An 18,465-nucleotide genomic window follows, 5' to 3' on the forward strand; every position below is an offset into this window, starting at 1 on the left:
GCAGTGGGATTGCTGGATCATACGGTAGCTCAATTTTTAGTTTCCTGAGGAACCTCCAAACTTTTCTCCACAGTGGCTGTAGGTTCTGCTTATTTTAAAACACTTATTTAGAAAAATATATGAAGAACTAGTGTGGCTCAGTTCAAGATGCAGAAAGCTGTATTTGTAAAAAAGAAAAAAAGGCAATGATATTAAAACAAATTCTTAGGGAACTCTAGGCAGAAAGTCACTGGCTTTATTGATTCTATTTTCTATGGTAAATTTGATTAAACAGTTAACTCACTCTATGGTGATAAAGTCCTAATAGACTTTAGATGAGACGTTTATTTTATGTTTTTCTCAGGCATTACTGAAACTTCAGTTCCCATCATCTCAACATCTGGAAATGCAGGCACGACAGGAGTAGTGAGCCCCACCGTCACTGGTGCTGCAGACATGGCAGGTAAATTAAATTCAGAACAAAGTATACCAGTCTCAGCTAAGAAACTCATTTTAGGTGATGTTACTCAGAACAATATTTTGCAAAATAAAAGTATTAGAGCTAGGTGATTATTCCTTATATGTAATTGAAATATCGTATCTTTAGTCTTTTCACAAGTTGCTTCCTTAAAGTATAATGTTAAAATTATATGTGCTGATGACCTTGATAGTTGGTGGTGCCTATGCATTTTTTTAGCCAGATATTTGTTTTTTCTTTACCTTTGTCAGGGACAACTGGAGTGTTACCTGGTATAACCACAGGAGCCGAACATGGAAATTTAAGTGACTTCAGAACAGGTGAGACAAAGAAATGAGTCAAATGCTATCTCTTCCACAGCCTATTTCTACTAGAAATCCTCTGTTTCAACTTGGCAACAACTTTACCCTGAGTACAATAGCTGACTTCAGAGCTATTGAAGTCAGCTAAATGACCTTGGGGAAAAATTCAATGATTAATATTTAATAAAATACTAATGATATGTTTCTATGGCACAGGAATATTTCTGAATTGTCTACAAATATATAGTATGTAATTTAATCAACAATTACACCATGGTAGTTATCTGTCGTTATTCCCATTAGGTGAGAAAATAATAAAAGGTCTCCAAGCTGGAAGAGGCAGGATTAGAACACATAATCCTAAGTCTGGTGTGGAATAGCTAGCTCCACAGCTCTGTGTGTGTATAAAAACATAGATCCAACAAAAGCCAAGGAGAATATGCTTGCCCTACATATCATTGACTGAATTTTAACTGATGTTAGTTTCATGAATAAAATATTATTGGTTTCCTTAACGAGACATCATTTTGATAGAAAACAAAAAAACATAAGTTCACCCCTGTCCACCATGCTATCAGCTACTAATTTCAAGTATCTCTTAAGTTTCTTCTCTGCATCAATTTGCCTCTGCTTTTGTTCAGGTGTTAAACATTTTCCACCTAGCCTCCACCTTGCTCACCTTCCTCCAACACAATGGTGTTTAAAGTGTGGTTTCTGGAACAGCAGCCTCAGTATCTTCTGGGAACTTGTTAGAAATGTAAATGTCTGGGCCCACCTGCCTAAAATCAGAAGCTATTGGAGTGGAGCCCAGCATTTTACTAGCAAGCCCATGCATCTGATGCTCATCAAAGTGGAAAACTAGTGCTCTAACATTTCCACTCCTTCCTCACTTCCCTCCCAATCTACGCTGCAGTCAATACCATGGCAGAATGGACTTCCAAAATCTCAACTATCATCATGTCACTCCACTACTTACAATTCTTCAATTGTTCTGATTGCTTTTAAGATAAATCAAAACTTCTTTACATATATACTGGGTTAAAAGCCATTTCTTTAGTGTATACATGGAACTATTTCTCTTTATGCACTTGGTAACTAATCCATGGCCTAATTTTATTTTTTCTACATTTACTATCCCCTAGCAATTTTCCTGATTTAAACATTATAACTTAAACACTTTATGGAATAAGATATAGTTTACATAAAAATTAATGGTTTAAACGATATAATCAATGTACAATAGCACAAATTAAGAAAATGGTTGGTTCCAATCAGGTCAGTAAACTTAAATTTTAGAGTGATGACCATTTGTTTACATTTCTTAAAACCTGCATGGAAATTACTTGGATAATAATGATAAGCCAATCAGCTATCTCTTTTGGTTATGAGGCAGTATGTATAAGGATTTTGAGCAGGGCTACTCAAAGTTTGGTCGACAGATGGATACTCGCCAGACTGTTACCAGTTTTTGATGTATTAAGAACTGAAACAGAGAGTAAGTATTTAAAAACATAGCAATTTTACAGGATGATTTTTATGTCTATTAAATAAAGACTTGTGTTTTGTAAGGTTTTACTTTTAAAAATTTCATTTCTCTATTTTATGGCCTTTTTCAAAGTATTGGAAATTTTACAAAATTGATCTTTTGCTACATATTGTTTGAGAAACAGGTTAGAGTATTAACTGTAGTTAGACTGCTTGAATTTGGCTCCTGGATCTGCTGTCGACCAACTTGGTGACCTGGAGCAAGTCATTTAATCACATCTAATAAATAAGAATAACAATATGACTTGTTTCAGAGGAATTTAATAAGAGTAAATGAGTTGGTTTATGTGTAGGGCATTTTTTTTTTTGAGGTGGAGTTTCATTCTTGTTGCCCCAACTGGAGTGTAGTGGTGCGATCTCAGTTCACTGCTACCTCTGCCTCCCGGGTTCAAGCGATTTTCCTGCTTCAGACTCCCGAGTAGCTGGGATTACAGGCACCTGCCACCAGGCCTGGTTAATTTTTGTATTTTTAATAGAGACAGGGTTTTGCAATGTTTGCCAGGCTGGTCTCGAACTCCTGACCTCAGGTGATCTACCCGCCTCTGCCTCCAAAACTGCTGGGATTACAGGCATGAGCCACCATGCCCGGGGAGGGCATTTTTTTAAATACTTTTTTTTTAAATCAAAAGTAACTGGAGGCCCTCCTGCCCACACCCAGGGAACCAAGCAAAGGAGCTGCAAGCCCTGGACAATCAGGCAAGTTAGGACATGTGCTTTAGCTCCTGTTAAATGGGCGTAGTCAAAACATGCTTTAGCGCCTGATAAATGGGCATAATCAAAACATGTAAGCTGCTCAAGAAGCTTGAAATGTGACTAGAATCTCCCAGTCTTTTCCTTTAGAAGCATCATATGTTGAAATTACTGCTACTGTGTGTGTTAGGTACGAGTGGAGGATTCCTGGGCGCAACCACAGGAGCAGGCAGGGGAAGCACACCGGAAGCATCAGGCAGTGGGGCCACCAGCCCTGGGAACCCAGCAGGCAAGACAAAGACTCTTTTGGGGGCTGTAATTGGGGTCCAACACAAGCTTTGCCAAGACCCCAGAATACGATAATGAGATTAAGTAAATATAACCAAGGGCAATATTTTAGGAAAACAACATGAAACTGAATATCCTGAAGTAATTTTTTGGGTAACTATCCATATACATTAAGCACCATTATTCTTCTGAGTAGGAAGAACTGGAGGAGTGGATGCAGCCACCACTGGAGCTGCTGGTGAAAATACATCTGAGAGAGCAGGTACTGGAAGAGCGAAAACATCATGATGCTGTCCTGTGGACACGTGAGCTTTCTGCTCAAAATTTAGTCAGAAACAAGGTTTCTTGGGGAATCCAAACATTACGTAAGGCTGTGTGTGCAGAAGATCAGAACTATACCAACAAGCATATGCTGTATACCTAATACTGTGATAGATGCTCCGTGGGATACAGGAAAAGAATAGGGCCATATATTTGTTCTCACTCTGCTTCACTTTGGAGAGGAAGGAATAAATATTCCTACAGACGTAGATGATAAAGACTAAGAAAGGCAGGAGTTAATCAAGCAAATAAAAGGTGCATGCTGGAGCATAAGGCAATTCTAGTAAGAAGAGACAAGATAATTCAATGTTGAACTATTCAGTGTTGAACAGTGAATTATCTGCACGATTACTCTATTTTACGAAGAAAAACTCCTTTATTGTAATCAGTACAATATCAGAGTTTCCTGATTTATTTGATTTACCTTGAACAAGAACTTGTCATGACATTTATGAGATAGAGTCATTTTTTTAAAGAAAAAAATGTGTATTTATATGAGATAGATTCATTTTTTAAAGAAAAAAATGTATATTTTAGGTCACTTTCATAAGGATTTAACTTTCTTAGCAGACATTGTTTTTTTCCATGATAAAAAATTAGGCACACTGGGGGTATCTGGAGCAACCCCTGTAGTCGGAGGTGTCAGTACCCTGGGGGAAGCAGGCCCTGGAGCCACAGTTTCTGGTAAGATTGACCAGGCTGGACATAATGTCTCAGAAGTTCCCAACCATATCTCCTACACTAAGTGATGCTCTGTAAATTCAGGCTAGAACTAGTATTAGGATGCAGGGCTGAGGAAAGTTGGAGGGATAGTTTCTTTCACTTCCTTTTTCTGGAACCTTCCAAGTAGTCATAGTAACAGAAGTAATAACATATATACCTGCTCCTCTCTTGGTTTCAGGAAGCACAGGAGTTCCTGCAGGCTCCACCACTGCCAGCCCTGAAGCCTCAGTCACAACCTCTGAAAGCAGCAAATCAGGTAAGTAAAAGGGAAAAGTCAGTGAGTATGCAGGAGTAAAATGGAGCGTGTGGATCTCCACATTTTCTTTATTTAGCAGTGCTGTAAAGAACGAAAAGAACTGGAGTTAGGAAGCCCAGTTACTGACCAGTGGTATTGCAGGTAGTAATCGGCCACACAGATTCAGACAGAGGTTCCTGTTCTGGAACTTCTGAGTCTGTGAGTCTGGAGTGGGGCTAGGGTCATAGTTTGCAATCCTAACTACAAATTAGAATCAACTAGATAAATGTTTGAAAATACATATTGAAGAATCCGTCACAGACTCATTGAATCTGTCCCTGGAAGAAGGGACCAGGCATTAAGTATTTTTAAAAAGCCTCACGGGTCCCACATGCAACCTGGGTTGAGAACCACTAGGTTCAAATATCTGAATATTAAACAAGTAAATAATAAACAAGCTTATTTACAAGGAAGAAGTAAATAAGCACTCTCAGGGATGCCAACAATTGTATATGATTCTCATAATGAATTTTTGGAAAGAGTGAACCATTCCTGGAAATGAAGAAGTGTAAACAAAAGATATTTTGAAAGCAGAGAGTAGCACCCTCTGTTCTGCTAAATCAAAGATCACGATACATATTTATTGTCTATTTTGAAAGGAACTACTGGACCCTCAGTAGGTGGAAAAACTAGAGCCACAAGCAGTGAAGCGACATCATCTGAAGGCGTGTCAGGTGAGTAGAGGATGTCATTCCGAGGCCATGGCTTTTGGTGAAAAGGACAATCTTTCATCAGACCTCTGCAAATTTCACTAATTATAAATGCCATCCAACAGAAGATAGAAAGGTATATAAGTTATTAACATTTTCAAGAAAAGTTTTAATTTAGGTTTTCTCCAAGTATTTCCTTCAAAACTGCTATGGCACTGGGTTGTCACAATAATGTATGTGCTCTCCCAACACTGTGTTTGCCAGGTGGAACAGGACAGCCTCTTGGATCTACCGCTGGATCTGACAGTGAAATCACAGCGAGAACATCTTTCATTGGTTCCAGCTTACCTGGGAAACTCACCAGGCCAAGCCCAGGCTCACCTGGTCACTTTAGTGGTGGTGAGTCACAAACCTAGTTGGAACCTCAGATTCTTATAAATTTAAGCGAATTTAGAAGGGATCTAATTTTACAACAAATGATCATGGATAGTTTAAGTAGACCCCCTACCTCTTTAAAGAAACCCTGAAATTTGTTCGAAGAGTACTTCATTATAATCGTTTATGTAGACTAGGCTTGCCAGAGAAAATATAGGATACCAGTTAATTTGAATTTCACACAAATCAGGAACAATTTTTTTTTTTTTTTTTTTAGGATGAGTATGTCCCATGCAATGATCAAAACACAGTGTTGATTGTTTGTCTGGGATTCATATTTAACTGGGTGTCCTGTATTTTTATTTCGTGATTTTGAAAACTCTGATGCAGACTGAGCACTGTTGCTCTTTTCAATTAGGAACAACTGAAGGGGGAAATGTAGCCACCACTGGAGCTGCTGGTGAAAACACTTCTGGAGCATCGGGTATGGAAAGACCATAATTAGAATAAATCCAGACAGTAGAAGTGTAATTTTTTTACTTAAGATTTTGTCAGAGACAAGGTTGCCTGGGGAATTTAATTATTATTTGTGTAATGTCAAAACTGCAGAAGATCAGAAATAAATCAAGAAATATTTGTTGTGTGTTCAATATCATCCTGGGGGATACAGACAACATAAAAGAGGAGTAGAGTAAGGCATTTGTTCTCATAGAACTTCATTTCTGAGCAAAAGAAATTAATATTTATGATACACACAAAGCAAAATCGTACAAGGCAAAAGATAATCAAAGTGGAGGAATTGTTCAATAACACACATTGGAGTAAGACTTGAGAGTCAACTCTAGTAAAGTGACTGATTAATTTGTTTAAAACAACAGAATTATTCTATTTTGAAAATAATATATTATAATCAGTGCACTACGAGCTATGTCTATATGCCCCAACTTGAACAAAAACTCAAAATACAAGGAAGCTGAGTGAAATTTTAAGAATCTATTCAACTGCAAGGGAATAAAAAGCAGTTATTCAGGTTTTGGGGAAGGAGGATTAAAAACAAAATATTCTTCAAATCCAGAACCCCCTGCACAAAAGTAGTACAGAATAAAATATAGGTTAACTATTGAATAAGCATTAAAACAGAATGTGATGCACATCAGAGGCAGTCTGTTAAGAGATTGCAAAATCAAAGCAATATATCACTCTTTTATAATATATAGCCAAGCAGATATGACCTACTACACACATGTTCTCAATATAAATGATTACAGTCTTCAAGTAGCAGGACTTGAGAGCACCATTTATTACACATAGTTCATCCTAAATTCGTCTCTGGAAATGAAGCAAGTGAGTAAGTTGTTCACAGCTAATCAGTGAATAGCCTTCCTTAACCGAATTTCTTACATATTGTATCTCTGTTGTAAATATCTGATGACCTGGTTAAATATTCAAACACACCAAAAATCCTTTTATCACAAACAGAATGTAATTTAATTAGTCATAGTATCAACCTGATCCTTAATTTGCACTGACACTAGTAGACTCGAATACGATTTAAGTTCAAGAAACCAATGGAAAAACACAAAAACAAAAACAGGAAAATGGTGGCTGCATAAATTGGAGTCTATAGGTACCTCTTTCTTCAAATCATAAAGATCAAAACAGAGCCCACACTTACGGTGTTTAGTGGAGATAGAGAAGAGCCAGACTCCAAAAACTGGGAATGATGGCTCTGAGGCTCACCGTGGGGCTGAGATATAGGTAAGGGCGTCATAGAAAATAGAGAAGTATAGAGAGGTCCTAATAGTGGTAGAATACTATGATTCTAGTGGTTCAATCAAGTAGAGTTGAGCCTCAAAAGGAAAGATCCCCAACTTGAGTGGAAAATGCTGAGAGAAAATCTGGGACCTGGCAGGTCAGAGAGCCCTCATGAATGGAGTTGAAAGAGTATTGGAGAGTGCATGGAAGTTTTTGGAAGGGGGAGCAACCCTTGGAACCTGGGTGTCAAAGGAAAAAAATAAGTATGTAAAAATAAAGGTCTCAGTAAAACAGGATAATAATGAAAGCATCAGAAGACAGACAAGGAAAAAGTGCCACTTATAAACAAAGCTTCCTCACTGTAAGAACATAAGAGGGGAGCCCTTTATCTGAGGAATCTGGGAAGCATATGGAAGCCTCTCTGCTGCCCCCTGCATAGAATCTCCTACTATTACTGGCCCACAGAACATTGAAAAAAATAATAATAATAAAGAAAAAAAAAGAAATTCCAATATCGATACACAGTTATTCCTTTGTATACATTTTCAAAAACTTTGCAGCAGTAGCAAGCAAATTGTAAAAATCTAGTCATGAAGCTAAAGAATACAAAAACATAACATTAACATAAAACAACTGGCCGGGCGCGATTGCTCACGCCTGTAATCCCAGCACTTTGGGAGGCCGAGGCGGGCGGATCACGAGGTCAGGAGATCGAGACCATCCTGGCGAACACGGTGAAACCCCGTCTCTACTGAAAATACAAAAAAATTAGCCGGGAATGGTGGCGGGCGCCTGTAGTCCCAGCTTCTAGGGAGGCTGAGGCAGGCGAATGGCCTTAACCCGGGAGGCAGCGGGGCTTGCAGTGAGCGGAGATCGCGCCACTGCACTCCAGCCTGGGCGACAGAGTGAGACTTCGTCTCAAAAAAAAAAACAACAAACAAACAAACAAACAAAAAACAACTAAGGAAACAACTGCAGCTACAAAGAGACATCAAAATTATAGATTAAAAATTAAGAGTGGAAATAGATAAACAGCAGGAATGTTACATTGGAATTGGTGAAAACCCAGGAGAAAATGGAAGAAAAAGAAAAATTATCTCAAAAGACCAAATAGCAAATTGCTCCACTGAGAATAAATAACACTGAAAATACAGCAAGGCTATTAGAGGATAGAACGGAGAAGAGGTACCCTACCCCTGAAATATTGCAGATACTTTCATAAAAGGTATAATGAGCTAGAGAAGGATATAGTTTTAGGAAACAAACAAAAATATCGAAGACATATTATTGCCATATCTGGAGAAGAAAAAGCAATGAAACAGAGCTAATATTTAAAATTATAAATAAGGAAAAATAGTCTTAATTTAGAAAAAAACCCTAAATCTATGTAGTGAAAGAAACTACCATATACCTGGAAGAATTAATCCTGAAGAGTCAATTCTGTAAAGTATTCAGAAAAACAATTGGACTTGCTTTTCTCATAGATAACAGGTAGTAAGTAGTCAAGCAAATTGTTTAAACCTCATGAGCTAACTACAAGAAGCATCAGTTTACAAAAAAGGAAGAATGAGCTATCAGGAAGAAACTAATGCTCAATTATTTTTATTAATACTGATTTTTGTTGACTTTTTCAAAATTAAGGCATCTTTTAATGTAATTCATAATATTAATAGTAGATCTAAGGGGGGAAAAAAAATAACCCACAGAAGCTAAAATGGTATTTGATAAACATTGCCTAATCATTTCTGATGGGAAAAAAAGACCACTTAAAATAATAGGAATGAATGGATATTTCCTTAAAACAGGGCCGGACTTGGTGGCTCATGCCTGTAAGCACTTTGGGAGGCCGAGGCAGGCAGATCACCCTAGGTCAGGAGTTTGAAACCAGCCTGGCCAACATGGCAAAACCCCGTCTCTACTAAAAATATGAAAATTAGTTAGGTGTGGTGGCAGGCGCCTGTAATCCCAGCTACTCGGGAGGCTCAGGCAGGAGAATTGCTTGAACCTGGGAGGCGGAGGTTGCAGTGAGCCGAGATCGCACCACTGCACTCCAGCCTGGGCAACAGAGCGAGACTCCGTCTCACAAAAATAAATAAATAAATAAATAAATAAATAAATAAATAAATAAATAAATGTAAAGTACATATACCTCAGCCACACATGTAGCATCTTAATAAGGAATTTCTAAACTTATTCCACTATCTTCAGGAACAAGATAAAGAGACATACAATCATACTACTATTTAATATTTTCTGGTTATTAATACATTGGATTATGTAGGAATTGAAAGCATAGAATTTGAAACAGAAAATATTAAACTATTTCTATTTACAGATGGCATAATAGTGTACCTGCAGAACCCTAGAGAATCAATGGCAAAACTATAAGCAGTAAGATAATTTAATAAGGTACCAAGACATAAGATTAATCTATAAAAATTAAGTCTACATAAATACAAATAACAAGTTAAAATATATATTTGAAGGGCAAAGTCCAATTTATATAAACAACAAATGAGATAAATTACCCTGGAATAATCCAAACAAGATAAAACTTACATGAGGAAAACGTTAAAACTCTACTTAGACACAAAAGCAGTTTTGACCAAATGGAAAGGCAATATGTGTCAGTGTGCACAAGACCCCTTCAAGTTTTGGGACTCTCTAGAAGGACTCACAAGACTCAATATAGAATCATACTCATGGCTGTGATTTATTGCCAAGCAAAATCAGCAAAGGGAAAAAGTGCATAAAGCAAATAAAAAACTAGAATAATAGAAGATGCGAATTCAATTACAGAGAACAAGAACTATAAGTGATTCTTAAACCTCTGAGAAAATGATCAACTTCACACAAGAAAAATGTAAACCAAAACTACACTGAGATACCATTTCTCACTTTTTAGATTGGCAGAAATCCAAAAGTGTGACAACAGCCCTGTTGACAGTTCTGGAAAGAAACAGGTGGTGCTCTGCGCATTGCTGGTGGGAGCACAAAATGTTACAGCTCCAACGAGGGTAACTTGGCAAAATCTAACAGAATTACAGACTTGTTTATCCTTTGACCCAGAAATCCCACTTTTAGTACTCCTGAAGCTAGACAACCAAAATATAAAATAACATACATAAACTTTTCATACTGGCATTTTTTTTAATAGAAAGAGCCTGGAAACAACTCATCAAATACACATGGAATAAAAGATGACAAAAAGCAGCACTAGGCCATCCTAATAGAAGAGTGAGAAAGATCTCTATGTACTGATCTAGTTATTTCCAGAATTTATTGTAAAGGAAAAAAAGAAATCAGAATTGTATAAACCATTTATACCTTTATGAAAAAGAGGGGTGTGTGTATGTGTGTGTACATATATGTATATATGTTTTGTAAGGATATGAATTATATATACATATGCAAATATGCATACAAAAAACACAGAAGATAAACTAAAAACTAGTGAAAGTCATTACTTATAGGGAATAAACCAAAACAGCAGAATTTTGAGTTCTCAGAGTATTCTTTTAGATAGAATTTTGGCTTTTGAAAAGGAAAATGTCATATGTATTTTTTTTTTTGAGACGGAGTCTGGCTCTGTCACCCGGGCTGGAGTGCAGTGGCCGGATCTCAGCTCACTGCAAGCTCCGCCCCCCGAGTTTACGCCATTCTCCTGCCTCAGCCTCCCGAGTAGCTGGGACTACAGGCGCCCGCCGCCTCGCCCGGCTAGTTTTTTGTATTTTTTAGTAGAAACGGGGTTTCACCGTGTTCGCCAGGATGGTCTTGATCTCCTGACCTCGTGATCCGCCCGTCTCGGCCTCCCAAAGTGCTGGGATTACAGGCTTGAGCCACCGCGCCCGGCCTCATATGTATTTTTAAAAACACAATTAAATCAAAATAAAAAAAGCAAACCCTAAAACTGAAAACCAACCAAAACAAGTGAACCTAATTGAATATCAAATTATAATCACATGGAAAAAATAATTATTTCACATGACTTTAAAACACAGTAATCAGACAGTATATGCTAGTGTCGTGTATTTTAATGGCAAAAAGACTGCTAGGAAATTTTAAACTTCATTCAGTAATTTTCTTCTCAGTAGTTACATGAGTGTTCTCACTTTGAAATGGTTTTTTATATATTACAGAATAAAACAATTAGTAGTTATATAAGTGTTATTAGAAATCAATATTTTAAATGTAAGAGAAAAGAAATACAATAATTAAATCAGGGCTGGACAAAGTGCTCACGCCTGTGATCCCAGTACTTTGGGAGGCTGAGGCCAGCAGACTGCTTGAGCCCTGGAGCTTAAGAGCAGCCTGGGCAACATAGTGAGACCCCCATCTCTACAAAATAAAAAATACAAAAGATTAACTACACATGGTGGCACATGCCTGTATCCTAGCTACTTGGGAGATTGAAGTGGAAAATCACCTGAGCCCAGAAGTTGAGGCTGTAATGAGCAGTGATTGCACCACTGCACTCCACCTTGGGAGAAGGAGTGAGATCCTGTCTCAAAAAGAAAAAAGAAAAAAAGAGATCAAATAATAAATAAATTTCTGTAATGTTCCATTTGAGTGGGAAATATAAACTTACGATCTATATATCATTTATATAAATCTAAATATATGATATATATAGAAAATGTGTATTTTTGTATACTAGAAATATATACAAACATCACAAATATGTGTGATATACCTAAATATAGGTATAAATATATATACTTCTAACATATGGAAATATATGTCTTCCAATATAATACATTTATTATCTATATATTTATTAATCTTTGTATCTTCCACCTCTGGCCACTGAAATGGCCTAAAAGCAGTGGTACCCTAACAGTAGTGTGCACCCCTTGTCAGCTAGTTTGCAGTCATAAATTTCTGTGTTCACTCTTGCTTGGAAAAATGGTTAATTCCAGGTCTTGGACAAGAAAAGTACAAGGTCAGCTTGGGACTTCTTGAGTCAGAAAATGAGGAAGCATTCAAGGACTAAGGGAGCTCTGCCTAAATGACAAGGGCGCTAAACTGCATGAGTTTTTGTTGACCAAATTTGGAGAATTTTGAGCACTGAAAAAATAATTATTTGTAATAGACTGAGACCTGTTGATAATATTGAAACATACATACCCCCAATGATAATTAATAAAAAGAAACCACCACAGCAACATTTGATAATGTTGGTGGTGACTATCATGTCGAGTCCTTATTCTGGAGATTGGTAATTAAAGAGAAAAATTAATCAATTATCACCTATTTTTATTAGAATCTATGGATCAAGATATTCAAATAGTTCCAGTTGATCCGAGAAATCTATTTAAAGAAAAATTCCAACTAATAAACGTTGAAAAAAGACACAATTGGAAAAATCGCTGTTTTGAAACCCTGAATAAAATAGACAAAGAGCATAAATAAATGCTGAAAACATTGGATGAAAGGCTAACTAGGACTTGGATGTTTGCCTGATGTCAAAGTATCACCCAACAGATTACTTGCTAATTGCACAATCGAAAAATGCTTTATACCGGAGAGTTCTGGCTGTCACCACCTAAACCTAGTGATCAAACATAGCATCACTGATAGTGGGGACTTGATGTTATGTGTCTCCTTTTGTGATCCTAGAAATTATTCCTGCCCAAAATGATGAACCTGAAACGAATCAAGTTCTTATATCCCTTTCTAGATATTCTAAATTTAGCTCTTATCCATGATGTCAATTAACTTATTCTTTTAACCTCTGGATTCTCTGCAAACTGAAAATGAATATAAGAGTTTAATTGCAATACAAGACCAACCTTTTCAATGTTATAAAATAGAATTAGAATTTCTGCTGGGAGAGATAGGGAATTTACATTTTTAATAGAATCACCAGATGATTCTTACACACATTAATGTTGAAGAATTACTACATTCCATATTCTTAAGCAGAGAAGGTATTTGTGATAAAGAATATTGACCTGTTAATTGGGTAAAGAGGAAACAATTGCAATATTTTAGGTAGGAGGAAGGAAGACATGAATTTGGGTGGTGGAAGCAGCCGTAGAAACATCATTCACAAATAATGAAGTTGAGTTTAACAACTTTTTCATATTACTTTTATCCTCCTCTTTCTCCTCCTTCTCTTCCTCCTCATCCTCCCTCTTCTTCAAAACAAAACAAAGCAAAACAAAACAAAACAGGAACAACCAGAATATCGGGTGAATTGACTACACTGGCAGGAAGAATGACTGGGATGCCAGGCAGTGAGTTGGGATTTCGTATTGAGTAAATAGCTAAATAATCACAGAAGCTTATTCATTCAAATCAATTGCATTGATCAGAAACAAAGCTATTGAAATACTCAGACAAAAGGATGAATAATGGGGATGTCTAAGAATATTTAGCAGTTGCCTTAATTTCCTAGAAACTTTGGAAATTAATGTAATCCTAGCTGCCTTTGTATGTTGACCAGGTTCAACAGAAGGGTCCGTGGAAGCCACCACCAGAGCAGGCAGTGGAAACACAGCTGGAACATCAGGTACTAGGGCCACTGGTCCTGGAAACACAGCAGGTAAGACAAAGCACATTTTGTTGTCAGAGCAATGGTCAAACACAAAGGTCTTACATATAATTAGTGCAAGTCCAAGTGAGTTTTTAAAAAACAAGTTAATTATAAGAGAATGAGGAAAATTTTAGCAATAATAAGTTTAATAATGAACTTTTGTCAAAAAGCATTTGCAGCAATCTATAGGCAGAATCTCGTTATTTTTCAAATTGGATACAATTGGAAGATCAGATACCGCAACCTCTTTAGCCTCCCATGAAGTCGCATTTGAAATATTATTTATATCTAAAGTTATGTTTAATTAGCAGAAGTGTGAGCTCTGATATCAAAATTTAATTTATCAAGAGATTATGAAGAATTTAGTACTTGTAAACAGATAAATGCAAATGTTACCGGAAAGTGCGGGAATCCTGATGAAGTACATTCTTAGAGAGGAGTGGAAAACAGTTCTGAGCTGGTAGGGTTGAAAAAATAGTAGTAGCAGGGTTTATTTAAATATGTAGTACACTCTGAAACACAAGACAGAGTGGACTGCTTGAAAGAATGAGCCAGCAGCAGCTAGTGCTGGGGGACTGCTTTTATGAGAATCTTACCTATTATTCATGAAGGGGCGTGAGGGGGGTGTTACTTGCATGCATGTTTCAAGATGTCTCTTTCCGTGCCCATGCTCTGTTGTTGTACATGCCAGTACACACATTGCATGTCTCATTAGCATTTAAAATCTCCACCCAGGGATGTGCTTTTTACTATTATAATGAGCAAAAGTCTACTCCAGGACAATTTTTTGGAGGAGTGTGTGCTCGTCAGGAGGGAAAATCCCTAACCTGATTATCTCCAGCTAGGGCCTGGTAAGTCCCCTTCAAGGCAAGAGGAGCTCAACCACAAGGCCAGAAGTAGCCAGTGTAGCTGTTGTCTTTTTGCTGCCTGTCAATGGGTGGCACTGACTATGAGGTGACAGCATCTCCAGGACTTGTTTTCCCAGGGGGTTCCCTTGCCTGCTCGTTTCTGGCTATCTGCCTACCTTAACACAAACCATTGTATTTTGACGAGACAATATTTATTGAGAGCTTAGTAATGTGTTAGGTACCAGAAGATGCTCTTATACTTACAAAGCTTAGAATTTTTTAGAAGAAAGTAATATTTAAACACATGAAAAAAGCAAAAAGTTAAGGAATATAGCAATGGGTAAATGGTGCAGTTTGGAGAAGAATTTACTCTGGAATTATAACTTGTAGGTAATTCTAGCAAGAGGCACATTCAGTGTCAAAGGCAAACAAGGATTGTGATGGTGTAATAGTGCCTTATCAGATTAACATGTATACCCTTCCTGAGCAAGAAGTCCTAATATCACTAAACTGTGTAAATATTATGAGTATAAATATGCTGGAAGAGATTTCCAAGTTGTTTCAGGTCACTGTGATTGAATAAAAGTGAGTTTCTTAAACTGTTTGTTTTCTCTGAAAGTCTCAGGCACACCTGTGGTATCACCTGGAGCAACTCCTGGAGCTCCAGGTAGCAGCACCCCTGGGGAAGCAGGCATTGGGGCCACCAGTTTTGGAAAATCAGGCAAGTCTGGACATGACTCCTTAATAGTTCTCAATCCTACCTTCCTCAGCAGTGTGTGATGTGGACTATTGATCAGGCTATAACTGACATTAAATGTCAGAACAAAGGGAAAGCATAGAGAAGATGCCGCTAATCCACTATACTTTATATATCAGCATGGAGTAGGGACCAGTATATTAGCAGCAGTGAGCCTGAACCATTGTTGTTGATAACCAGGGACCCTGACAGTATCTGCTGCTTCAACTACCAGTAGCCCTGTGAGTAAACACACCAATGCAGCCTCAGCCACAGCAGTGACAATCTCTGGAAGCAAACCAGGTAGGTAAAATGGGGGACCCAGCACTTGCCAAGGGGCAATATGGGATGTTCGTGTAATACTGTTCCTCAGAATCAATGTCATGCTGTTAAGCAAGTAAATCACTTAACCTCTGTAACCTCTGTTTTCTTATCTGTAAAATGTGGGTCAAAGTGATCTACTTTGTGAGCTTGGGATAAGGAGCCAAGGAAATAATGAATAGTGTACGTCAAAGTACGTTTTTTAAATGTGGAAAGGATCATTATTTTTATCGATACAGAAAACTGAAGATTTCTGTAATTTTTAGGTGGAAGTTAATTTAAGTGAGAATTGGTTATCTCATAGCTTAAGAAATTCTGTGAATGTGTCCTTTCCATTTCTGCCATTGCCACAGGTACACCTGGAACACCGGGTGGTACGACTAGTGGAGGTGAAATTACATCTGGGCGGTCCAGCAGTGGTCCCACCACAGGCTCTTCAAATACACCAGGTGAGATTCGCAAAGCACTAAAAGGTCACAAAAATGGGAGTCAATGTAGAAACTTGTTTATAAAAGCTTATTCAGTAGGGCTTAATTCTGCTTGAAAGCTTAATTCTGTTGAAAATCTTTCCTGCTTGAAACTTAGAGCACTGTTATTTAAATATTCTGTGAATCCATTAAAGATGTTGCCATTGCATGCTTTGTTATTCAGTATTTATGCACTATGGAGGTATCAATTAGTGCATTACCTCAAATCACAGATAATAAAAATGATCTGATAGTTTAGATATTTTCCATTATTAAACTAAACTAGTGCAGCATTTTAAATCTGATGTTGTCACATGGCCAATTTAGAAATCACTGGAATGTTACTTGAGAAAACCATAATGGAGTTAAATTAGAAAAAAAAAAAAGCAATAGTGACCCTCTAACACTATCTCACGGTTGGTCCATAATTGTTGTTTTTGAGTTAAGGGCTTCTTAGGGTGTATTTGCTCATTTAGTTACAATTTCATTGTCTAAGTTCTGCATTTTTCCACACAAAATAACTTATGCAACAAGCTAACATAATTCAATATAGGCTAAAAGTAATAAATAATTACAAAATAATATGCTAGTTATTTTTGCAAATCATTGATTATATGATTTTCCCATAATACAAATATTTAAGAGTTCAATAAATTCTCTGCCACAAATAATATAATATGCTGTTGGGCATTAAAAGATTGTCTTAGATCAGCAGATTATTCAAATTTCAAACTAGAATTCTTTTTTTGCAATCTTTTGCAAAACCCCACTGTCTTTAGTATTAGAAATTATTGTGGTTTAAAGTATTAGCATATTTTCCCATATGTTCTTTATTGAACAGAGATCTAGAACCTTAATGAACAGCTTTCCCCATTTCTAAGAACAATTTAGAAAGTAACACTGCCTTCTGAATTGTTTAAAAATTCAGAAATCAGTTTTCTTCCTAAAACCTCTACACATGTGTTTTTAAAAAGTCTTCTTTTCTAGAATTTGCAAGTAGGGCATGTCTATAACTCATTTGTTCAAAGCTGACTTGTTGAGGAAATATGTAAGCTGTACAGTGGGTGTTGCAGATCCCTTGCTAAACAATGTTTGTGTCTCATAAGACTTAACTTGTTTGAAATGACTAAAGAGATACATTACCAATCAATTTATTTATTTATATTTAAATACTTCTCAGAAAATAAGCCAAAAAATGTCTGAAAAATATAATTAGTAGGATAAAATATTAGTAGATAAAGCCACATATCTTAGTTTCTACTGGATATATTTAATACAATATTATTTGTAATGTAAACATATGAAGCAGTCATTAACCATTATATAATATCATGTATAAGTTATCTTAATCTGTTTTAACAAAGGTAAAAACGATCATCAGGAAACAACTGTATAAAGTATAAAATGGACAAATGTTTTCACATGTATTAACTTACTTAAATCTTACAGACACCCTATGCAGTCAATAATATATTAGTAATTATTTACATTTTATCTAGGACAACTCCATGTGTTTACCCCAAAGTCACAGGATGAGTATGTTGTTAGGCCAAGTCAGGGCCTGGATTGTTGATTCTTCATCCAGTCATTATCTTTTACTAGACAGACCACCAACATGGTAGATTTCGGTTAAAACTGGAGGAAGATCTTGTCACATTGCCTATCTTTGTTTACAGTTGTGTTCCTAGTGCCTAGCTTAGTTTCTGTTTGGCTACTTGATAAGTATCTGGTGGATATCTGGTAAATAATTCAATAAGTGAATAGTAATTCCCAATCTGGTAAAGGATAGAGAGGTTTTATTCTCATCAATGAGGTAAAATAACAGGTCGTATGGAAGGGAACCTTCTGGAAGGATTGGAGCCGTCAAGGGTTAGTGAACTCTTTTCTGCTCTACCCAAGTAGTGGAGTTTTGCTGGAAACATGTACCCATACACACACAGACACACCACTGTGCAGATCCATGTCTCCACAGATCCAAGGTTTCCATCTTTATCTGGTTCCTTAGTGGTATTCTTGATATATTAAGATCTTCAGAACCAGAGCCTTCTGGGTGATACTGGATTTCCCTTTATGCGCACACCTGTTCTCTGAGTCTTCCCCATATTAGAAAATGTTACCATCACTGACTCAATTCACTCAGGTAAAAATATTATA

The 18,465-nt window shown here is 36.9% G+C and overlaps 1 protein-coding gene across 1 annotated transcript in view; it reads left to right on the forward strand.

The window, feature by feature from the left end:
- The window catches only part of MUC19 (mucin 19, oligomeric), a gene marked incomplete at its 5' end in the record, with an annotated part of 176,875 nt that overhangs the window by 55,881 nt on the left and 102,529 nt on the right, over nt 1-18,465 (forward strand). Inside the window, 11 exon segments of the mRNA XM_031650173.1 lie at nt 344-442; nt 3,479-3,544; nt 4,204-4,287; nt 4,505-4,582; nt 5,221-5,295; nt 5,536-5,670; nt 6,065-6,130; nt 13,850-13,948; nt 15,407-15,508; nt 15,725-15,826; nt 16,198-16,293. Of these exon segments, the coding sequence (XP_031506033.1) occupies nt 344-442; nt 3,479-3,544; nt 4,204-4,287; nt 4,505-4,582; nt 5,221-5,295; nt 5,536-5,670; nt 6,065-6,130; nt 13,850-13,948; nt 15,407-15,508; nt 15,725-15,826; nt 16,198-16,293 (1,002 nt within the window).

This window comes from Papio anubis, chromosome 9 (assembly GCF_008728515.1).
Source record: "Papio anubis isolate 15944 chromosome 9, Panubis1.0, whole genome shotgun sequence".
Lineage (NCBI taxonomy): Eukaryota > Metazoa > Chordata > Mammalia > Primates > Cercopithecidae > Papio > Papio anubis.